Below are 26,237 nucleotides of genomic sequence, written 5' to 3' on the forward strand. Positions count from 1 at the left end.
GCACATAGAGTCGTACCTATATATATATATACGTGTTCAACATATAAAAATGTTCAATAATGCTAGGGGCAAAAAACAGAAAAAGAAAAAATAGCAAATGTAGCAATAATATTTTCTCCAATTGTTTTTATTTTATTATATAGTGTAAACGACACCTAGGTATTTTTTTTTTTTTTTTCATCATCCTTATTGGTCCCTTATTTTATTTTTTTTTTTTAACATGAAAATGTTCTTCCATATTTTTTATATTATGTTTATAATATGACTTAAAATTTTTGCTAAAAATGATAGAGATTATTACAATCAAAATGAAAATTTTTTATTTTATTTTTATATTCGTATTTCCTTAATTATGTAGCATCAATTTAATTAGTGAATTATATGGTGAGTTCGTTGGATGGTATATTAAATGGTAAATTGAATGGTGTATTAAATGGTAAATTGAATGGTATATTAAATGGTAAATTGAATGGTATATTAAATGGTAAATTGAATGGTGTATTAAATAATAAATTGTATGGTGTATTAAATAATAAATTGTATGGTATATTAAATGGTAAATTGAATGGTGTATTAAATAATAAATTGTATGGTGTATTAAATAATAAATTGTATGGTATATTAAATGGTAAATTGAATGGTGTATTAAATAATAAATTGTATGGTGTATTAAATAATAAATTGTATGGTGTATTAAATAATAAATTGTATGGTGTATTAAATAATAAATTGTATGGCGTATTGACCAATAACTGACGCAAATTCATGACTTATATATTTGTATGTATATATATATGATTAACTAGCAAATAAAGGCCAGCCGCCCCCTTTTTTCTACGTAAATTTTTAATTTACGCAGATTTATGTATGTACCGTTTGTATATTCACCACATTGTATAAAAAGAAATTCCCGCATCCATGTTCTTTGCGTTTAAGCAGTGTACACGCATATATGATGATAACGATAACGATCATTACATTTTGCAGGGTAAAAGGCTTAAAGCGTTTTATACATAAAAAATAAATTTTACGTGCTTGTATGTCATAAAAATATATATAATATACCTTTGTATGTAAAAAATGTTCATATATTTATTTAAATCTGAAATAAAAACGAGACTATTAGATTTAACAGTATATTAGAGAATACTTAATATATGATGATATTTTGATAAAAATATATGGGCAGCTTTTACTGAACTTGGTAGGCCAGAAAATAAATAATCAAAAAAAGAAAAAATATATATAAATGTTATATATGTACCATATACATATACATGTCATGTACATACTCATGTCATGCACATACTCATGTCATGTACATACACATATTTGTATGCGTAATATATGTTTAAAAGGCACAGTATATTATGGAATGCTTATACTATATGTTTGGATGGATAGTAATTTCTATTTCGCTAAGCGAGGAAAAATAAAACAATGGAATATCCATATCATTGTTATGTTAATTTACAAAATAAAATATATAAACCTAGTGTTATGCGAACCTTTTTCTTATGAATTATGTATAAGCAAATATAAGCAAATTTCAATGTGTTGAAGATTAAAAAATTATATTATCGCACAAATTATGTACGCGTGCATATAATTTTAAATCATCGCAAGGTGAATTTATTAAAGTGTATGAGAATAGGAAAAGACAAACAAAATATATAGATTTTTAAAATTAAAAAAATACATATTGTTTTCTCGCCTAAACTTTTTTATCAACTCCTAAAATGAAGGATTTTTGGAGCAACCAATTTTTGTAAACTTCGTTTTTAAGTGGTTTCCCCATTTGCTTCGCCCCTTTTTCGTTTGTCAATCGGTTGAATTCTCTTCATTGTTAACTCTTTTTAAAGAACACAGGTTGCTCTCTTAATTTTTAATTTTCGTATTCATGGCATGTAGAAAGAGAGTGTTATATTTTTTTTGTTAAAAAGAGAATAGCAGCTTGAAAATAAATATAAAAAAAAAAAAAAAAGTAATAGCAAGGAAAAAAGCAATGTAGCAGAGATTTTAAAAAGCTGAATGTGGAGAGATACTAAGTTAAATAACCAAAACTGGGGGGCACAAAAAAAAAAAAATATATATTTTAATTATTTCTTAATACTATATTATGTACATATGTATATTTTAATTTCACTTATTTAATTTTGTGTTAATTTAAATTTTTTTTTTTTTGTTTTTTTTTTTTTTAATATATAACTTTGTTTTTACCATGAGGGGGAGAAGGGAATAATTTAAAAAATTTATTTTACTTTTTTTATATGTATGATTTATTATATATGGAATGAATAAAAAATAGGCTACAAAAATTGGATGTATTAGAGAAGCTAGCAAGAAATGAAATATATTCATAATGAACAGTGTATAACACACACATCTTCATTTTGCAATTTTTTTTTTTATTGTTGTCCATATAAACTTAAAATTAAATTAGTAATACAAAAGAAGTCCATTTTTGAAACGATGTAGTAATAAACTGACTAAAAATTTAGCATTTCCATTTTAAAAGGAAATCATATAAGTATATCTCTTTTTTGTTAGCTGTTGGATTAAAAGGCAGCTTTCCTATGACATAAGCATACAAAATATACATGTACATATTTACCTAATTTTGTATATATAACAGGTGATTCCGTACAAGAGCAAGCATATAGCGCTTCTAATTTTTTACGAAAATTTTCTGTACAACTTTTTTCTGCACTCGTTTCCCACCAGACAAGAAGCGCTTCGAATAAGCTGCTTTCGTTCTATTTATCATTTGAACGTAAATCAATTTAGTATAAAATATATTGTACACTTTATTAATTTCCGAGAAAAAAAAAAAAAAAAAATAAGTAATTTTTTATGTTTTACTTTTCATATTTACAATTTAATATGTGCTAATCATATAACAAAGGAATACGGAAACTAAAAATAATCGAAATGCTTCTTACCACATGCGCATACTTTAATGTGTCTATCCATATGCATTTTTAAGAAGAACATAACGAAAATTTATTCATATTTGACTCATCTTTGTGAAATGAGAGCATTGTAAACAATGATTTGGAACAAAAATGGTGCCAAAAAAATTGTATTAAAAAATTGAAATCACCCAGCTGTATACATACGTATATATATGTGCTTCTCTGCACTTGTAAATGAAAATTGCATAAGAATTATGTACTTTGTTTTTTTGGCTTTCTTTACCAAGTCATAAAAAAAAAATATATATTTATATATATTTATATATATATATATATATACAAAAATATGCATATAAAAATATCTTAATAAGGCGATAACTAGCTAAAAAAAAAAAAAAAAAGAGTCATCCCAAAAGTAACAAAAAATTATTAACAATTTATCTTAAATGAAAAAAATATTCGCAGCTGAAATATAAAAAATTATGATCACGTTAGGTGAAATATAAAAAATTATGATCACGTTAGGTGAAATATAAAAAATTATGATCACGTTAGGTGAAATACAAAAAATTATGATCACGTTAGGTGAAATATAAAAAATTATGAACACGTTAGGTGATATAAAAAAAATTATAAACACGTTGTGCGAAATACAGAAAAGATATATTAAAAAATAAGCAACAACATTGGAAACTGCTTGAACACACAAATCCAACAAACGTCAAAGCATTCGGTTTTATAACATTGGAATGCTGTAAAGTAGGTACATATATATATATATGTACTTATTTTTGTATGTATTCATTTTGTATGTTAATCGTTCATGGGGCTAGTTGCCTGAATGGAAATTGTTCTTGTAAACTGAAATCTTAAAAATGTTGAGGAGAAACATAAGATTGCGAAAAGAGTATTTATATTTAAAACGAGTGGAGGAAGAAAAGAAAAAATATGCAGATAAAATAAAAAGTATAAAGCAAAGCTATAACGAGAATAAAAAAATAAGAGGGGATTTAAAAGATGAAGAAAATGAATTAAGAAAAAAGATGAACTTGTATGATGAAAAATCACTTAACAGAAAATTAGATGATGAATATTTTTTCTGCGGAATTGAAAATCCTCGAGTGTTAATAACGACGTCAAGAAACCCGTCTGCTCAGTTAGAAAGTTTTGCAAAAGAATTTAAGCTTTTGATTCCAAACAGTGAAAAAGTAAATAGAGGGAGTTATTATGTTAAAGATTTAATAAATTTTGCAAGAAAAAATAATATAACTGATGTAATTATTTTACATGAATATAAAGGGAAACCAAGAAATTTAATAATTTGTCATTTGCCATTTGGTCCTACGTTATTTTGTACTATTAAAGATTGTAAGATGAGACATGAATTTATTGATCAGATAAATAATATGTCATCGTGTAATCCACATTTAATTTTTCATAATTTCAATTCAGATTTAGGAAAAAGAATTATGAATATTTTTAAATATTTATTCCCACCAGTTAAAATTAGAGTGAATAAAAAAAAATTAGTTAGAAATAAAAATTGTGAATATATAGCAAATGGAATACATACCAAAATTATAAAACAAACTGATGAAAATGGAAAAGAAGAGGAAGAGACAGAGCAGACTGATAAAGAATTTCAAATATCCGTTAAAAATGATGAATATGGCAATTTACAGAAATATGAAAATAATAGAATTATTACATTTTTTAATAAAAATGATATAATATATTTTCGCCATTATAATTGGGAGACCAATGAAAACAATGAAATAATTTTAAATGAAGTTGGCCCGAGATTTAGTTTTATTGTTTATAAGATAAACAAGGAAACCCTTGATTCTTTGAATGAGGATTATGAATACGTGTATCGCCCGTTTTTAAATTCAAAAAGGGCATTATTATCGTGATAGATCAGTATAATGAAGATGAAAAAAAGGAATAGAGGAAGGAAAAAAAGAAGGAAAAGAGAAGGGAAAAAAAGAAGGAAAAGAGGAGGGAAAAAAAGAAGGAAAAGAGAAGGGAAAAAAAGAAGGAAAAGAGGAGGGAAAAAAAGAAGGAAAAGAGGAGGGAAAAAAAGAAGGAAAAGAGGAGGGAAAAAAAGAAGGAAAAGAGGAGGGAAAAAAAGAAGGAAAAGAAATAAAAACAGAAAAATAAAAAAAATTCTTATGTAACATATACGCAGTGACATATATAGTAGCATTTGCATAAAAACATGTACACCTTGTATCTCTCTTTTTGGAAAACGACAATTTCGTATTCCATGGTATCCTCTTTGTGATATGTTAAATCTACAAAAAGGTAACTCCAAAACACAGTGTTGCTAAGATTGGGGTATTTTTAAGTGATCCAGCGTATATATATATATATATATATATATATATATATATAGTTGACATTGTGCATGTGTATACGCATATATGGGGATGTAAATATGTATTGTTCATATTTAAATGTGAGTGCACGAGATTGTGAAAGTTCTTTTTGTAGTCATTAAAAATAATTTTATGTTGAGTCATATTTGTATATAAACATTTCATTCATTCGTTCATTTTTTATGTGTAATAAGTATACGTCTAAATGCACGGGTATACGCAACTTCCCTAATTTTATCTTATTCAATTTAATTCAATTTTTTTAATTTTATTTAATTTTATTTTAATTTTAATTGCTTATATATTTGTTCCATAACCATACGTTACTACATAAATATTCATGAAAAATAAAAAAAAAGTAAAATGATGTTTTTAAAATTATGTTTTTTCCAATTCCGCCCTTCTGCTGTAAGAAGAGGAATGCAAAAAAAAAAAAAAAATTACAATCATCATATTTACGTAAAATCATGTCAACATCAGCTTAATTAAAAAGAATAGCTCCTATGAAATCTTTTGTATATCCTGCTATGGAAAGCATATTTTGGGAAAAAAAACTATTTCATATGTATATGTATATATATATATATATAAAGCAAAATTAATGCTTCTTAATCGTTTTTATTGCGACCTGACTTGTTCATGTAAATTTACAGGAACCACAGATATACTTTTTTATTGACTATTTTTATTTTTTCACTTTTGTTGTGCGAGTTATCATAAAATTTAGGACATATTTTTATTATATTCATACAAGATATGTTTGATTAATTTTCGAATCCTTAAAAACGAAAAAATTATCCAATAACAAATGCCCTATTTTTGCATATACAAATATAATATTTTTTTTATATTTTTTACCATAAAATGAACATGTTTCTAAAATGTACGTTCATGAAGGTAAATTATAAAATTTCACACGAGAAATATGTAAGAATAATTTATAAAAAAGAGGAAAAATATCTTAATTTCACATTTTTTTTTTTGTTTTTTAGTTTTTTTTTGTTTTTTTTTTGTTTTTTATTTTTTTTATTTTTTTTATTTTTTTTTTATAAATTTTATTTTTATTATATATTAATTTTGCTTTATTCCCTTATTAATTCTCTTTTTAATATATATATTTTTGAATAATTATATTCACGAGTATCAATATCTCATTTTATTTCATTTTTTTTTTTTTTTTTTATCCACCACATTCATACTCTCTTACTCTATGTATTTTACTTTTTATGCAATCATATTTGAAATTTAAATGGTTGCCTTTTATTATTATTTTTTTTAAATATTTAAAATATAACAATTTTAATGAATTAAAAAGCTATTTCTTTCGCTCTTCCTATATATATTTTTTTGTATCGACAATAAGCAGGTGGCTAATTTCCTATTTTTTATTCTCATTTAACCAAATATGTTCATAACCTAAATTTCCAAATGACTGGGGAGGGTTTTCGTTTCCTAAATATGTTATAAGTTCTAGGGTCAGCATGTTAATTTCCTTTTTTTCTTTTTTCGTATTTTCGTTTTTTAGCTATCATTAATGGCATAACATACTTAATTAAAATATTCGCTAAAAAGTGTTATACGGTATCTTTTGTTTTTTCGTTAAACATATAAATGTGTATTTGTTAATACTACAACTAACTTAATGCTATATATAATCAATGAACATTTTATAAAAAATATAAGCACTTTATAATAAAAAAAATTGAACTACGAATATGATTAAAATTGCGATTACGCATATGAATACTTTAGTAAACATGGAAAAAAAAAAAAAAAAAAAAAAATTTAACAAAAAATAACAAAATAACAAAATAACAAAATAACAAAAAAACAAAAAAACAAAAAAACAAAAAGACAAAAAGACAAACAAAAAAAAAACAAAAAACAAAAAAACAAAAAAACAAAAAACAAAAAACAAAAGAATGCTACATTGTTCTCTGTTTTAAAGGGTAATAAGTAGTATATTTCTTGTTAATAAAAAAATGAGGAAAAAATTGAATCGACACAAAACCCATTGTTTATTCTTTGTAGAAGGATAATAATGCTCACTTGTTAATTTTGTCGGAATAATTTGAAAATAATATTTGAAGTTACTACGCATGCTTAAATAATGAACATTGATAGGTATAGTTCAAGAAACTACAGGAAAACTGATTTTTTATTTTTTTTGTAATTAATTCCAATAATTTTTTTACTTACTATTAGGAAATTAATCTTTTTTAACTTTTTTATGTTTCCCATTTTAATTTTTATATTATATCACCATGTTATTTTTTATATTTTAATAATTTCTTACTTTAGTATATGCATATCACTTTGATTATTATATTTTAACCATTTCTCCATTCATGTTTAAGCATATATATAAAAATTTTTACATGTATATATATATATATATATATATATATATGATATTACTACATTGCAATAGTTCTTCAATCTTAAACATATATATATACATACATATAACTTATCACTAATATATGTCGAATTTAATGAATAAATGAATTATACCTTTGTAATATAATAGAATATTGTAAAAAGTAACAATTTAATGAAAGGACCTGAACAGTTCATACATTCATATTCCTAATTACCTGGCTTGTGGATAATTATGATCTTTTTTTTATTTTTTTTTACTTTTTTTTTTATTAAATTTAATTTCTTTTTATTTCTTTTTATTTGTTTTTATTTTATTTTATTTTATTTAGTTTTTTTTGTTTTTTTGTTTTTTTGTTTTTTTTTTAGTTATATTTGTATATTGAGTACCGAATTATATTTTTTTTCTATTTAAAATTTTAACAAATAGTTTATCTAACTTTTTAACTTTTAACGAATTAATAAATTGTTCAGAATTAGAATTTTCCGTAATTAAAAAATTAATTTTAAAATTATTAACTGATTATTATTTATTAAACTTATATTCTGAACATTTTAAGGAAAAAATGCTTGCAAAGAGTGGTTTAAAAAAGTGTGGCGTTTCCGGACTTACCATCGCCTTGTTGCTTGTTTTGCTAAATGTAGTGCTACTTGTACTGTTAGAATCCCCGTTATTAGTAGGAAAATTTTTACATGTTATAAGCGTTTAACTACAAAAGTGTTGTTCAGCAGGCTAAAAGATAAACGTATTAGTCAATAAGTATTATGTGTATATATATAATATACATATATATATATATATATATATATATATATATACATATATATATATATATATATATATATATATATACATATATATATATATATATATATTTATTTATTTATTTATGTATGTATTTTTTTTTTTATATTTTTTATTTCCTTTTTTTTCGTTTTGGTAGAATACTGCTTCTTCATTAAGGAATAATACATTAATAAAGTTAGAATTAAGTGCGAGGGGATGTCCTAGAAAATTAGCTGAAAAAGCACAGCAGACGAATAATACAAATGCTCAAAGTTGTACTCGGACTGATTTGGCTAAAAAGAAAAAAAAAAAAAAAATGAAATGCCAATCGGAGGTACGAAAAATGATGTTACGATATATTTATCAAAAAAACAGATAAATAAGTTAGTTAAATCATGTTCATGTTTTGTAAATAAGGACAAAATTTATAGTATATATTATTATTATCTTAAATGTAAAATTTCATGTTATCTTAAAATGATGTCCAAAATAAAGAAAAATTTTTATAAAATGTGTAAACAAGAAGAAATACCTAATGATATATATGATCTTTACTGGACAGAATGTAAGAAAAAACTTTTTCAACATTTAAGAGAAATGAAATGTTCATCGAGATGGCAAACTTTTACGTTTCTAAATAAATCTGTAATAACTAATTATTCCTTAAATGTCTTCTTGGAGAATTTTGAAAATATATGGAATACTAATATTGATGTATATGGATGCAAGGCGGCTAAATTTTTAGAAAAAAAAGTAGATGATTATATTTCATTGAGAGACATTGAGAATTCCAAAAAAAAAAAAAAAAAAAATGCTGCAAGTTGCCAAAAAGGATATACTTAGGAAGGAAGGTAAGAATAACAGAGAAAGAAGATGGGGGTCCTCTAATAACCACCGAACGTACATATATAGAAAGGATATAATCATGAAGAATTTGTTTATATATATATATATACAGGTGCTTTGGTATTTTTTATTTACCCCAAACGTTAGAAGTACGTCCGTCAGTATATATAATCGACCGGAGTATATTTTGTAGTATTGAAATACAGTAAAAGTGAGTTTGTTTCTTTATATATATTTCCTAACATAAGAAAAGATTACTGTAGAAAACATTAGTTACCGTTATGATGATCATATTTTTGTGATACCAAAATCCTTTAAAAATTTGCAATTTTTATTATTTTTTATATATAATCTTTTTTAATATATTTTTTTATTTATTACATTTTTTTGTTGTATATTATTTGTGCTAAAATTTGTATTATTTTGAACATGCATTAATTATCCTCATTATTTTCTTATTTATAATATAATGCACATAAGAAATGATAAATATTATTATTATTATTATTATTATTATTATTATTATTTACATCCACTTTACATCCCACTTTTAATGATATAAATTTTTATTTTTGAATGAACTTATAAAATTAATTGCACGGAAGTATTTTATTTTATTTTAATTTTTTTTTTTTTTTTTTGTCCCATTGGAATATGATTATATTTAAGTTTATATTCGATTTCACACAAAAAATGAGAGAGCATTTTCAATAGTACACTTTAATCTGTATGCATATAACTATATACATATGTATATATATATATATATATATATATATATATATATATATGCAGATAGATGGATAGATAGATACATGTATGTGTGTATATATATAAATATTTCCTTATTTCTAGAAAGAGTAATATGCATTGATTAAATCAAAATTATCTGTAGCACCATATATCATGTATCAACTATATTATTCAATTTTAAGAAATAATATAATATGTTCTGTATTCCAGCTGCTGATAAAATTTTTAAGTAACCTGCTATAAAATTGTACTACGAAATAGTTAATTTTTGGTAGAATTACTTCGTATAATCGATTTTTGAAAAATTCAACATATTTTCAAAATGTAGATTAATTATTATAAACAGGAGTAATTGTTTATAAGGCACTTGTTCTATATATATAAATTGAAATATAAATATAATATATATATATATATTTATATATACTATATATATATATATATATATATAATATATATATATATCCAATTAAAAGAAAAAAAAAAAAAATCTGGAATTTTATGAACAAGTCAAGCTACATGAAATATAAATGTATGTACTGTTCATAATTTTTATAACAATGATACCTTAAGTAGTTATTTTATTTATGAACATTCATAAATTTCATTTCAAGTACTTTTAATTTAATATATTCTACGTTTATACACATCTTCAAATTATTGTAATGTCATATGTTTATTTTTTTTTATGGAAATATAAATATAAACAAGTAAAAACAAAGAAAAATAAAATTATGAGTTTATATTTACAACGGCAATATTTTTTTTCTAGACTTCCCATGCTCAGGGACTAATAATGACAACTCTGGAAGTGCTGGAAGTGACTGTCCTGGGTTTGATTACCATGCATTTGAATTCGCATGCCACGAAGATAACTTTTGCACCAGCAGGAAACCAGGTTTGGGCAGTAGTAAACCAATTTTTTTCTCATTATATATATAATGTATAATATTATATGCATATATTATATGCATATATTATATGCATATATTATATGTATATATTATATGTATATATTCTTATATGTGTATATTATATGTATATAATATACGTATATATTCTTATATGTATAAAATAAATTTACTATATAATATAGCGAATAATATTAATATCATTTTTTATTTTATTTTATTTTTTTTTTTTTAAGTATATAATAAAGTTATTCATATTTATTTATTAAAAATGCTTCATTTGTATGTTTTATTTTTTTAATTATTCCAAAAATAGTTAATAAAAAATGAATAGACCTAGAAATATAATATTCATATATGTTCAAAGGAAAAACAAAGGATGTATAAATTTACTTGTTAATATATGAATAATTTTATTATTTATTTTATTTATATCAGGTTAATCAAACCGAAAAAAAAAAAAATAAATAATCGAAAAAAAAAAAATTAATATAACAATTATATAAGGAAAAATTACGCATTACTATTTGGTCGTAGTGCATTATATATATATATATATATATATAATAAATTTTAGATGTACCTTAATAATATATATAATATATGGAAAAGTTTAAGTAAACAATTTTACTTGTATTTTTTCAAAAATACATTTATTATATATATAATAGATGTAAATTTTAAATAATTATACTGGATTTATAAAAACACAATTAATTTAAAAAAATAAATAAAATTAAATAAGAAAACATTATTATCTGTTACATATCCTTTTAATTAATTATAAGAAAAAATAATAAAAAAAAATTAGTTAATTTTCTTATATCCCAAAGAATACTACCAACAGCAATTATACAAGCTGACTAGGAGAAATTAGAAATTCCTTTAGGATTATAAAAGTTGTCGGTGAAAATTTATATTCTTTCGTATGCTTATTATTCACAGAACAAGTGTTGACTAGTACAAATTTATGTTTATTTTTATAGTTCTTATAATTTTTCATGTATACATATACGATCAATAACTTATATTAGTATACGCTCTCTCCGATTTTGACTTTCATACTCTTAGAGTTACGTTAGAAGAAAAAGAAAGTATATATATATATATACATATGTATACAAATATTCTATTGTAATAATTGTAAGAACAAAAAAAATTATAGCTACTACGCATAAAAATAGTAAGTAAAAAGACGTATGAACGTTCATGTATATATAAAAGATTTAATGCAAGAACTTCTATCAAAAAATATTAAATGTACATAAGAATTAATTTCTTAAACAAATTACCTGAATAGCGAATAATATATATCTATATCTATATATATTTTTAAATTTGCAAATACTTATTTAGCGTCCAGATTATTTTCTAAATGAATTTATTACAAAAGATAGAACATTTATACTATTGAATATATATAGTATATACAATTAATATATACATTTAATATATACATATAATATATACATATAATATATACATTTAATATATACATTTAATATATACATTTAATATATATATATAATATATACATATAATATATACAATTAATATATACATTTAATATATACATTTAATATATGCATATAATATATACAATTAATATATACAATTAATCTATACAATTAATATATACGATTAATATATACATTTAATATATACAATTAATATATACATATAATATATATATGTATTATTTATAAATTATTTACTTTTTGAAAAAAAAAGAACTACAGTATTCAAAATATTTAACACTAACATATATATAGTATATTAGAAAAAGAACAATTTGTCAATACAAATGATCTGCATATTAGCATATTAATATATTAACCTTGTCAATATCTATTTCAGCCTTTGAAATTCAAATAGGCAAAATTACCATTTATAAAGGTAACATCCATAGCCTTCATGAAAGAAATAATAAATGAAAAATTATCATGTTACTGTAATTAAACTAAAAATTTTTTACTTATATATGATTACCATTTTATTTCTTGCATGTTTTCCAATTATACTTTTTCATACTAACCAGTTGAACTTTCACATCCTCTCCATTACTTCTTAATTTATATTTTAGCTTACAGATAAAAAAAATATGAAAAAATAACACATATATATGTACATGTATGCATATGTATGTATATGCATATGTATGTATATGCATATGTATGTATATGCATATGTATGTATATGCACATGAATGTATATGCACATGCATGTATATGCACATGAATGTATATGCACATGAATGTACATGTTATATATACATGTATATGTTTATGTATATGTATAAAACATATGCCGATATTACGACAATTATTCAACCTTTGCTTAAGTGTGCATATGTATACTCAATACTAATATATGTAGAATTTAACGAATATATAACATGATATTCATGTTATAAGAAAATGGACAAGGAAACATTATGATGAAAACACCTGAATAGTTCATGCATTTATATTAAAAATTATCTGACTTGTGAATAATATAAGGCTTTTTTTTTTTTTTTTTTTTTTTTTTTTTTTTTTTTTTTTAGTTTTATAGTAAGAACAACGTACTTATATATTTTTTCCCCATAAAAGTGTAACAAATAGTTAATATACCATTTTAACCATTAACTAATTAATAAATTATTCTGCGTTAGAAATTTCCGTAATTAAAAAATTAATATTAAAATTATCAACTGATTATTATAAATCAAACTTATATTCTGCACATTTTGAGGAAAATATGCTTGCAAAGAGTTGTTTAAAAAGGTTTTACTTGTTCGGATTTAGCATCTCCTGTTTGTTTGTTCTTCTAAATGTAGTGTTAAATAATGTATTATTAGTAGGAAAATTTGTATACCCTAAAAAGCGTTTTTAACTATAAATAATGCGTTGTTTGACATGCTAAAATAATAAGATTATTAATCAGTACACACTATATATATACATGAATATATATACACATGCATACATATAATTTTTTGTTTTTATTTTTTTTTGGTAGAATACTATTTGTTTATCTAAAGAAAATGCATTGACAGAGTTACAGTTACATGTTTGGGGATGCCCAAGAAATTTAGCTGATATTACTCAGAATGAAGAAAGTAAAAATGGAGAAAATAAAGTTGACGAAAATAACAATGGAGAAAATAAAGTTGACGAAAATAACAATGGAGAAAATAAAGATGACGAAAATGAAAATGGAGAAAATAAAGATGACGAAAATGAAAGTGAACATAATGAAATTATGAATGAATTAAAAACAAGTTTATCTGAACCAACATATAATCTACCATTCGGATGTACGAACGAAGATATTTCGAAAAATTTATCAATAGAGGAGGTAAAAAATTTAGCTGAAAGATGTTCGTATTTTCCAAAAAAGAGTGAAGGTTATTTCTTTTATCATTATTACTTTCAAAATAAAAGGACATGTTTTTTAAATATGTTATGTAATATAAAGACATTGTTAATCAAATGGTCTCAAGAAAAACATATACCTAATGATTATTTTGAGGTATTATGGGAAGAATGTAAATTATATCTATTGGAATGTTTATCAGAAATGCAAAATATATCTAGGTGGAGTTTTTTTTATCTCATGACGAAATTTATAAGAACTAAATATCATCTTTTAGAATTCTTGGATAATTTTGACAAAATATGGGATACTGTTATTAAGAAATATGAAGAAAAATGGACTAAATTATTAGAAGAGAGAGTAAATAATTATGTAGCATAATAAAACAAAAAAAGGGGAAGGGCATGTTGCCCTAAAATGAGCAAAAAAAAAAAAAAAAAAAAACAAGTGGCTCAAATAGTGAAAAAGGGAATTGCATTTAAGGCAACATCAGGCAAAAAAAAAAAAAAAAAGAATAGCAGTCAGCGGTGAAGCCTCAAACAAATTTTACCTCCATACACACTTATATGTATGTGTGCATAATCATATATTATATATATAAGTTCATGTGTATTCTGTATTAACCGGAAAATAGTAGTACGTCCGTTAATAAGTAATTGAGAGGAATATATACTCGTAGTACATGAAATAAAGGCAGAATGATTTTTCGCCCTTATGTAATTACTAACATAAAAAATAATGATTGTAAGAGTTTTCTGTTCCTATTATCATCATCGTTATTGTTATACGAAATACTTGAAAATTAAAAAATTCTTTTTTTTTTTTTTTTTTTTATATTGTCTTTTTTAATTTATTTTTTCATTTATTAAATTATGTTATTGTATATTATTTGTTCAAAAGTTTGTATTATTTTAAATTTTTGTTTGTTATTTGTCCTCATTATTTTCATATTCGTAATATAATATATCATTATATATATATATATATATATATGAAATGATAAATATTGTTATTTACAACATATTCGCTCTATATCGCTCCTTTTAATGATATAAATTATTTATTTTTTAATGGACTTGTAAAATTAACTTTAAGGAAGCTTTCTTTTTTTTGCTTTTCTTTCCCATGGCAATAACTATTTTTCGGTTTATATATACTCGAGTTAACGAAGTTAATATGATCTCAAGTTGCATTTTCCTCGTACATATAATATGTACAACATGTACATGTACGTACATATATATATATATATATATATGCATATATGTAGAATTACAAATATTTAAACAGTGCTATGATTAGATAAAGCAATAACATTTCTAGTGCTATATAATGCACAACATCATTATTGAATTTTGTGAAATGATATATATAATATTTTATATTACATCCCTACAGCTAACGAAAATTTTAATTAACTCCTTAAAGGTGTAAGTAAGAAATAGCTAATTTCAAGTAATGTTTTTAATGTTCTTAATGGACAATCCTTTAATGAAACATTCCTTATATTTTCAAAATGAAGATTACTATATATGTGAGAACATACTTTATAAGATACTTCACTAGATAGAACAACGTATATAAATTTTTATTCAATTAAGAAAAATTAAGAACAAGAATATATATGCAAGAACTTTATATGCACAAGTCAGGCAATTTGGAAGATAAATGCATTAACAGTTCATAATATTTCATAAAAATGCTTCCTTAAAAAGTGATTTTTTGTATGTACATTCATATAACATATTTCATTGAAGTACTTTGATTTTAATTTATATTTTACGTATGTACAACATTTTCGAATTATTAATAAAGTCTAAATAAGTCTTTTTTTTTTTTTTTTTTTTTTAAATATATTTATATATTCACAAGTAAAGGAATAAATAGAAAAAATTATAAGTATAATATTACAATGGACTTTCTTTTTTTTCTCTTGCTGTTCCTTGCACGGCACCTAAGGAATGTTAACTATGGACATTAGGACAGCAGCTTCGAAAAAAAATGGTCTCTAAATTTGCAAAACAACGTTTTATCATTTGTATTAGCAGGAAACCAGGTTAAAGGGTAGGAGCATACGCATTTTTTGGTTAATTATGTATATATATAATACATATATTTGCTTATAATATAGCGAATAATACTATTTTTTTTTTTTTTTTTTTTCTCTCTTTTTTTATATTTATTAAGACATTCAATTCATATTTACTGATTTATTGAATTTCAATTGTATAATGTTTTATTTTTTTTTAATTAATCTAAGAATAGTAAATTAAAAATGAATGGAGATAAAAATATATAATATTTATATATGTTCAAAGGAAAAGCAAAAAATGTTAAATTTTACTCATTAATATATGAGTAATTTAATTAGGTATTTTCATTATATCAGATTAATTATAACAAAAAATAAACATAAAAAAATAAATGCAAATAAATAAATGCAAATAAATAAAAGCAAAAAAATAAATGCAAAAAAATAAATGCAAAAAAATATATGCAAAAAAATAAATGTAAATAAATAATTGTAAAAAAAAAAAAAGAAAAAATGAACAATATTTTTAAGCAAAATTACACATTACCATTTGGCAGTGTAAATAATGGATTATATATAATTTTCATAATATATTAACATAAGCAAAAATTTAAGTAGGATTTGCATGTATTTTTTCAAAAATATGTGCATCACATATAACTATAATTTTTAGATTATTGCATTAATTTAAAAAAATATATATTTTATTTAACAAAAAACAAAATAAGTAGAAAATAATAAAATAACATAAAAAGCATATTATATATATATATATATATCCTATTATTTAATGATAAGAAAAAATGATGAAAACAATATAGTGTAATTTTATGATATCCCTAAGAATACTACATTCTACTGATGGTAATTCTACAAATTGATTAAAAGGAATCAATAATCCCCTTAAAATTAGCAAAGTTGACGGTAAAAATTCATAATTATTGATTGACTTTCACTGCACCTAGTGTCGACTTGTAAAATATTATGTTCATTCGTATTATTCTCATAATTTTTCACGTATGCATATACGGTCCGTAATTTATTTTAATTTACTCTCTCTCTATCTATCTCTCTCTATCTCTCTCTTTCATTTTCCCTTTCATATTCTCTGATAGTTACATTAAAAAAAAAAAAAGAAAGTATATATATATATATATATATATATACACATATACATATATTCTATTGTGATAATTTCAGAAAAAAAAAAACATTATAGCTACTATATATAAAAAAAAATAAATAAAAATAAATATGAATGTTCATGTATAAAAAGGGCGTAATGTAACAACGTTTATTAAAAAATATTGTAAGTACATAGGAGTTAATTTTGTGTACAAATGTCCTGAATAGTTAATGATATATCTATCCATCTATATATATACATGTATACATATATACATATACATATATACATATACATATATACATATATACATATACATATATACATATACATATATACATATACATATATGTATTCTTCAATTTTCAAATATTTTGTATATAGACTAGATTATTGTTTAAATGAAATTATTACAAAAGATAGAGTAATTTTTTATACCTTTGATTACATGTAATATTTATATAATATTATATATAAATCCATTTCCATTTGAAAAAAAAAAAAAGAACTACAGTATTCCAAATATATAATGCTACCATATATCGTAAATTAGTAAAAAAATAATTTGACTATTACTGATGATCTGTATTAACCTTGTAATTAAGTATTTCATTCCTTGAAATTCGAATTGGTAACACTACCATTTAAAAAGGTAACTTCCATATCTATTGAAAAAAAAATAATAAATAATAAAATGATATTTTATTGTAACAAAAATTACAAAATTTTCCTTATATATTATTAGCATGTTTTTTTTTTTTGTTTTTCTTTGTATGCTCGTGATTTCAATTTTTCCAAACCAACCAGTTGAACTTTTATATTCTCACCATATTTCTTAATTTATATTTAAGCATACATCTAAAAAAAAAAAATATACATATACATATATATATATATATACGCAAAACTAGTATATACAGAATTTAATAAATAAAAGATATAGCATGACATTCATATAATAAAAAAATTAGGAAGGAAACATTCTGCCGAAAACGCCTGAACAGTTCATGCATTTTTATTTTAAATTACCTGACTTGTGAATAAAATATAAGGAATTTTTTTTTTTTAGTTATATTTGTATATTGAGTACCGAATTATATTTTTTTTCTATTTAAAATTTTAACAAATAGTTTATCTAACTTTTTAACTTTTAACGAATTAATAAATTGTTCAGAATTAGAATTTTCCGTAATTAATAAATTAATTTTAAAATTATTAACTGATTATTATTTATTAAACTTATATTCTCCCCATTTTGAGAAAAATATGATTACGAACAATGATTTAAAAAAGATTGGTTTATCCGGATTTACCATCGCCCTATTTATTTTTTTGAATACCCTGTTATCAGTAGGAAAATTTTTACACGTAAAAAGTGCTTAACTGTAGATTCTTTGTTTAATACGCTAAAATGATAAACGTAGTAAGTCTGTATATATATGTATACATATATACATATTTTATTATTATTATTTTTTTTTTTTTTTGTAGAATTCTGTGTCTTTATAACAAGATAACTTAATATGAGAGTTCCACTTAAGTAAGCGTGGATCCTCCAGAATATTAAATTATGTATCACAAGGAATAAAAAATGATGATGCAGAAAAAAAAAATGTTTTGAAGGCACTTTCAAATCATCCACTTGTAACTCAAAATAGACCTAATTTGCCTTTCGGATGTAAGGAATCCGATTTAGCAAACAAATTATCAAAAAAGGAGTTAGATCAAAAACTGAGAAAATGTTTTACAAATTACATAAGTAAGAAAAAGGCTTATATTATTTTTTAACATTACAGTGAGTATCTGAGGTCACTTTATGTTGATATGATGCATAAATTAGCAAAGGAATATGCAAAATGGTCTAAAAATAAACTACCCAAGGATGAACGCGATTTTTACTCGTCGCACTGTAATAAAAAACTTATTTTGAATTTAAAAGGAATGGAATATTCTTCTAGGTGTCGTTTTATTATTTTAATGAAGTTATCTTTAATATCGTATTTAAAATTTCCCTCTTTTATTAAGCTCAATAAGAATATATGGAAATTGGTTATTGAAGGAGATAAACACAAATGTTCTAAACTTTTAAAAAAAAAAAGTAATGGATTATACATCATCATAAGGGGTTGAAATAGTCAAAAAAAAAAAAAAAGAAAAAGAAACTGAAGCGAAAATGATGCGAAAATGATGCGAAAATGATGCGAAAATGATGCAAAAGAGAGAACAGGACCCCCGCAGTTAAGGGACAGGCAAATAAAAGGTAGCTAGTGAGAAATGCTACATGTTACGACCTTCGCACATATTATATATATATACATACATACATAAATACATACACTTATATGAAGTGTGAATAAGTGCTATTATGTTATGTATATATTAAACAAATATGTGCATATTTTTTACTAACCAGAAAAGAAGTTATAGTAGTACGTTAGTTTGTAAATAATCGAAAGGAACATATATATTCTGTAGTATTGAAATAAAGGAAAAATGGACGTTTCTCAATATATGTATATATATATATATTCACCGACAAAAAAAAAAAGATTATTGTAGGAATCGCCTCTTATTATTTTTAATATCATTAGTGTTATACGAAATGTCTTATACATGTTAATGAACAAGCGTTATCTTAAAAGATATATGAGATATGTTCAATTTTGCATAAATAAATTAAAAATTTGGTAATTATTTATTTATTTATTTTGTTGTCAAACCTTTTTTAATGTACTTTTTATTTGTTAAATATTTTATAATTGTTCATTACTAATTGTGTATAATTTTGTACAATTTAAAATATTTGTTTCTATTTTATCCGCATTATTTTCACATTCGTAAAATAATTTTTATATATTATAAATGTAAAACCAAATGCTATTATATACATCCGTCTTTTCATGTTATTATACAAATTTTTATTTTTTAATAAACTTATAAAATTAATCTAAAGTATTTCTAATTTTTTTTTTTCCAAACATAAATGAGTTGTATATATATATATATATATATATTTATTTATTTATCTATATTTATATATTTTTATTTATTTAAATACAAGAAATCGTATCAGGAGTAAAATAGATACAGTGCATACTGTTAAATGGGCGAAATGCTTTTCATAACTGAAAATTTTCTACTTTGGCAATACAAATTTTAACCCTTATACTTTTTTTAATGTATAGTTCTTATTTTTTTTAAATATAGGAATTATCAATTTTATTAGTGTCTTTAAATAAATTTGCTTCTTTAATTATTATGTTGAGATTTATAATTTTCTTTTTATGCTTATTAAATTGTGTACATTAATGATAAATATTATTTTAGATTATTATAACATTGTATTATAAGAAAATACCTGACCTGTTAATAATAATATGAATTAAATGGGTTATTTATTTAATTTTTTTTTTTTTTTTTTTTTTACTGTGAGTAAATACTCATGTAATATATTACACTCTTTTTCATGTAATGTTATTCACTACTTCTAGATTCTTACTGGAAATTCCCTTTTCTATGTGCATAATATGTTAATTGGCTATTAAACAATTTTTCAGTACTCATTACAAATCAGTATTATAGACATATTACCAATTATTATGCATATATATATATATGCATGTGTGTGTGTGTGTGTGTATACATATGCATGTATTTATTTACGAACTCCAGCAGGTTTATTTTGTATGAATATTTCTCATAATAAATATTGGTAATTTTCTAAAACACAGGAAATGTAAGTCATTCTGAAATTTTGAAGTGAATACATACATGTAGTTTTCCTATACCTCAATAGAAATAATTATTTAATTGTATTATACTTATGACATATATATAATTTCTTTTCCTTTATGATTTGTTCATAACAGTAGTATATTATGTTGTATGAGTATTTCATTGCGAATAATCTTATTATTGGACTATAATACCATAGAATACATACTACAATAAAATGCAAACATTCTTTCAAAATATATTAAAAATGAACATATTACAAAAAATTTAGTACTCCACTAAATACAGTAACTCAAAATTTGCCCGACTTGTACAGGTAAATATTCAAATTTTTCCTAAAATGATGAATTAGCTGTATCAATTTTTACTATATCGAAAATGGTATTTCATAATAGTGTTTACAGTAATAAGCTACATAGTGCAAATATTTTGTTCATTATGAAAATAAGGTAAAAAATTATATAATAAAATTAAAAAGGAAAACAAGTACATGTAGAATATATTTATAATAAAATAAATAAAATTTCTGTAATGTTGTTAAGTGGGATATTATAAATGAGAAAGCAAAATATTAAGTATTATTCAGGAATAATCAATCAAGCATAATATTACACATAAACTCTTTTTTACCTATTTCTATTTTTTCATATTTATTTTTATATAATTTTTACTGATGTAATGTCCCCCTTTGTTTATTCGTTAATTTTTTTCTATGTACTTAAAAAGATAATTTGCTTTATATATGCACGAAAAGCTTTTATAGTGCTGTATGTATATGTATATGTATATATATATATATATATATACTATTCCTGTAGAGAAGGCAAGAAAAAAAAATATTATATTTCATTAACTATACAAAAATAAATAAATATAAACATAAAAATATATATATAATTTATTTGGCGATGAGTAAGAATATGCATGAATAAAATTTAAATAAAATATAAAAATTTTCTATGGTTCATCCGAAGTGCTTACACTTATAGTAACAATTCCCTGATGTGCGCACAAATTTTCTGTATTTTTTTTTTTTTTTTTATAAAATTTTAAATTATATTATTAATATAGTTTATTTCATAAATGTTTATTAACAATACGATACAACTTTATATTATTCTTTTTCTGTAATACATATATATATGCATTAAGTATGAAGAGTTAAAGCATTTCATATTACCATTCAAAGTATTTCATTCTAATATAAAAGAATGTGAAAAATTAATTCAATGTGCACTTACCTCAATCTTATTATTATAAGAGCATGTGCATGCTAACATTGTCAGGAGGAGTCGGATACAATAGTATTCAAATATAAGACCCCCCATATCGGAAGTTAACATACTTAGCATCAAACCATTGTAGTACAAATAAATATTATTTTCATTCCATTTATACTTATAATTCTTTACTTATATAAGGATTCTATGTTTTGCATTAATAAGATCGAAATTTTTTTACATTTTTATAAGACCCCTTTTTCACTTTTGTATTCTCCCCATTTTAACTCATATATACTTGCCACTTTATAACTCATATATACTTGCCACTTTATAACTCATATATACTTGCCACTTTATAACTCATATATACTTGCCACTTTATAACTCATATATACTTGCCATTTTATAACTCATATATACTTGCCACTTTTTAACTCATATATACTTACCGTTATTTCCTCCTATATTTTTTCCATGTGCACATAAATGAAAAAGAATGAAAAAAAAAAAAAAAAAAATCAGTGTTTCAATAATTATCGATCTGTATGTATAGTTAACTTCTATTTACATAAAATTTAATGGACGAATAAAATTAAAATTCATAAATAGATAAAATTAACACATTCAGTATTTTCCTTAATGGTTCCTTAGGGATAACTACTTGTAGCACCACTAATTACATGACTTGTTCATAACATGGAGGAACATTTTATTTTTATTTTTCAAAATTGCAAAAACCGGTTTAAGAATTTGGGTATTTTTTTAATAGTGCTTAATGCAACTAATCATTTTTAATGGTATTTATTTATTTTTTTTTTTTTTAAATATATTTGACAAGTATAAAGAGAAACATAATATTAAGTTATTTCATATATTTGATGAAATTTATTAAGAAAAAAAAAAATTTGGTGGGTTCCTATTACCTCAATCTAACTTTATATAGAGGATCCAAGTGTTAACATTGTTGTATGACTTTCAAGGCCCATTGATTCAAATTTTCGACAAGTAGTTCCAAATTCAACATCTTCAGTAACTTCTCTAGGAAGGAAAAGAAAATTATTTTGTCGCTGTGCTTATATTCATGATTTTTTATTTTCTTATATAGGCAAAACATTTTTCTTTCGTTTGTACAAGGGAAAACAACAAAATATGACACTGTAATACATGTTTGAATATATTTATATAAATAAAATAAGAAAAAATCAAACGAATTAAACGAAATATATGTATGAACATAAAAAATTAAAAAAAATATTAAATTTAAAGAAATTTATGATGTGTACATAAATTTATATTTAATATTACCTGACGCATGCGACACTGGTTATATTATATATTTTTTTTTTTAAATGTATCCAATAAAAATCATACACAGCTGAGATTAAATTATTTTTATTTTAATACATATACATAGTGAACATACAATTATAATAAGTAAATATTATTACATTGACATTGCTAATGTAAAAAAGATATAAAAAAATTTGATCGACTCCATCCCAAGTACTCCCTCGCAGTGATTCATATTAGTATGTTGACTTGTGAACGCCTGATACCCCGGGACTTGAACCAGTTACTATCACTTCCTAATCAACACGCCTAACCACTGGTGTACGAGTCGCTTAAAATTATTCTGTATAATTATAATTATACTCAATTTTTTTTTTTTTTTTTTTTTTTTTTTTTGATTTGATAAAAGTATACATACATAAAAAAAAAAAAAAAAAAAAATTAAAAATATACCCTCTACAGTGTGTACATATATAAAATTAAGTTATATTAAAATGTATAATATTAAAAAATGTTTTTTGAAAAATGAGGATTTTCTTAAACACAAAACGTTTTATCTACAAGTTTTATGAAAAATTATGAACAGTAAATATTTTTATATCTCAATTTGCCTGACTTGTGCATAATTATAATATTATGCATTCTTACAATTTTTTATTTTTCATAAAATTTGTAAAGACACATACACTGTTAATTTATTTTTTATCTGGCATTTCATATAAATTAAACGAATTTGATAGTATTTGATACAATTTGTTAGATATGAATAAATGAACAAAACTTTGAGATATTTAAAATGTCAAAAAAAAGAGTGGTGCGCCCCCTACCCCAATCTGCTTTTGCTATAAATCCGGATGTTAGTTTTGTCGTAAGGGTTTGTAGACACACAGATAGTAACCTTAGACACTTAGTTTTAAAGTCAGCATGCTTAGCCAATGCGCTAGGAACAGCAAGAAAATAATACTATTATTGTAACTGTACTTATTATTTTTTTTTTTCTTTATATTTCCGTAATATTTCACTGTTACATAAACATTAAAAAAAAAAAAAAAAAAAAATTGATGTTCTGATAGTTGCTGGAATAGATATAAATTCAAAATTAAATTGCTCATTCATGAAAATGAATAATTATTGAACATTTTTTTCTTCGTGAATTTACAATAAAGTTAGAGAAGAGAGATTATCGATATTTTTGTTCTATCTTATTTTTCTTGAACAGGTAATATTATTTTGTTAACTTAACTTTAATTTTCTTCTTAAAACATTGAAAAAAAAAAAAAAAAAAAAAAAAAGGAATATTAATTTCATTGAGAATATTAAAGGAAAATATAAGTTTTTATTATGTATCGACGAAATTTTTTTCTATTATTGTATATCTGTTCGAGTTACCAAATCAATGTTGAACACGAAGTATATGAGCATAAATGTTTTTATATAACAAAATATTTTCTACTAAAGGCGGAAATACCTTACCGAAAGTAGGTTTATAGAAAAATTAAATATTAACCTGTACATGTCAGGTGATAAAGTGATTTAGAGTTTAAAGATATAATTTCGTACAGCTAGTTTATTTAACATATTTACATAATATAGTTTTTGCTGCTTATGCTTAGGAGTACGTTGTGCTGTAGAAAAATGTTAGTGTACATAACAATATATTTTTTTTTTTTCGGGAATTGATTTATAAAATATACATATTGTCACTAAAAAAAAAAAAAGAAACAGTACAAGGTTGAACGAAAGTTTTTAATCATTCACATGTAAAATTTTCTTTAAAAATATAAAGCATAGAACAAAAGAAATGATAAGAATTTCATAGTTTTCAATTTTTACCGTAAAATATTTGGAAGCTTTTTTTGATTTTTTTGTAGCCTCATTCATCTATACCATTACTACAACAGATAATAAGAATATGTATCATTTTTAAGATATATTTTGCTAAATAGAGGAAGAAGATTGTATCGAATATTACAATAAAAACATATTGCTATAACTGCATAGCTCTCACAGTATTGCGAACAAATAAAGAAAAATAAGAAAAATAAATAGCCTTCAGTGCTTCTCGAGCATTTATGAAAATATTACGAGAAATTTTCATTTGAGGAAATATGAACTAGGGTTGTTATACGTGTTTCCCTAATATAGGAATATATTTTATATGCACTGTTGAAATATACAGTAAAGAAACATGTATATTATTTAAATTTTGTACATACTTTTTTGTTCTTTTATAGTATATATATATGTATATATATATGTATATATATATTTATATGAATATATTTATATGAATATATTTATATGAATATATTTATATGAATATATTTATATATATGTATGTATTCAAGAAGACCAATTTTCTTAGTCCGACGAAACAATTTAAGAATGGAACTGCTCTGTAAGCTATTGTTACTGCATAGATGAGCTGCATATATATCAAGGATAAACTAGGATGTTAATATTACGCATAATTATACTTTTCTTTTTTATTAATGCAACAGAAAA

General features: G+C 22.5%; 5 protein-coding genes across 5 annotated transcripts; all 5 read left to right on the plus strand.

The window, feature by feature from the left end:
• Positions 1-381: 381 nt before the first annotated feature.
• MKS88_001400 (uncharacterized protein) lies at positions 382-756 on the plus strand (the record flags this gene model as incomplete). The annotated part of the gene is made up of 1 exon (XM_067214321.1): positions 382-756. The coding sequence occupies one exon, from the start codon at positions 382-384 to the stop codon at positions 754-756; it is 375 nt and encodes a 124-aa protein (XP_067074768.1).
• Positions 757-3,790: 3,034 nt separating this feature from the next.
• Positions 3,791-5,075, plus strand: MKS88_001401 (U3 small nucleolar ribonucleoprotein IMP4; the record flags this gene model as incomplete). Its single annotated transcript, XM_067214322.1, has 2 exons — positions 3,791-4,721; positions 4,858-5,075. 2 exons carry the CDS (start codon positions 3,791-3,793, stop codon positions 5,073-5,075), a joined length of 1,149 nt encoding a protein of 382 aa, XP_067074769.1.
• Positions 5,076-8,238: 3,163 nt separating this feature from the next.
• Positions 8,239-9,302, plus strand: MKS88_001402 (uncharacterized protein; the record flags this gene model as incomplete). Its single annotated transcript, XM_067214323.1, has 3 exons — positions 8,239-8,349; positions 8,617-8,793; positions 8,955-9,302. The coding sequence occupies 3 exons, from the start codon at positions 8,239-8,241 to the stop codon at positions 9,300-9,302; spliced, it is 636 nt and encodes a 211-aa protein (XP_067074770.1).
• Positions 9,303-13,708: 4,406 nt separating this feature from the next.
• On the plus strand, positions 13,709-14,707 carry MKS88_001403 (uncharacterized protein; the record flags this gene model as incomplete). Its single annotated transcript, XM_067214324.1, has 2 exons — positions 13,709-13,807; positions 13,970-14,707. 2 exons carry the CDS (start codon positions 13,709-13,711, stop codon positions 14,705-14,707), a joined length of 837 nt encoding a protein of 278 aa, XP_067074771.1.
• A 4,043-nt stretch (positions 14,708-18,750) lies between these two features.
• On the plus strand, positions 18,751-19,614 carry MKS88_001404 (uncharacterized protein; the record flags this gene model as incomplete). The annotated part of the gene is made up of 3 exons (XM_067214325.1): positions 18,751-18,852; positions 19,015-19,243; positions 19,325-19,614. The coding sequence occupies 3 exons, from the start codon at positions 18,751-18,753 to the stop codon at positions 19,612-19,614; spliced, it is 621 nt and encodes a 206-aa protein (XP_067074772.1).
• Between the last annotated feature and the right edge of the window lie 6,623 nt (positions 19,615-26,237).

The sequence above is a fragment of the Plasmodium brasilianum genome, chromosome 5 (genome assembly GCF_023973825.1).
Source record: "Plasmodium brasilianum strain Bolivian I chromosome 5, whole genome shotgun sequence".
In the NCBI taxonomy this organism is placed as follows: domain Eukaryota; phylum Apicomplexa; class Aconoidasida; order Haemosporida; family Plasmodiidae; genus Plasmodium; species Plasmodium brasilianum.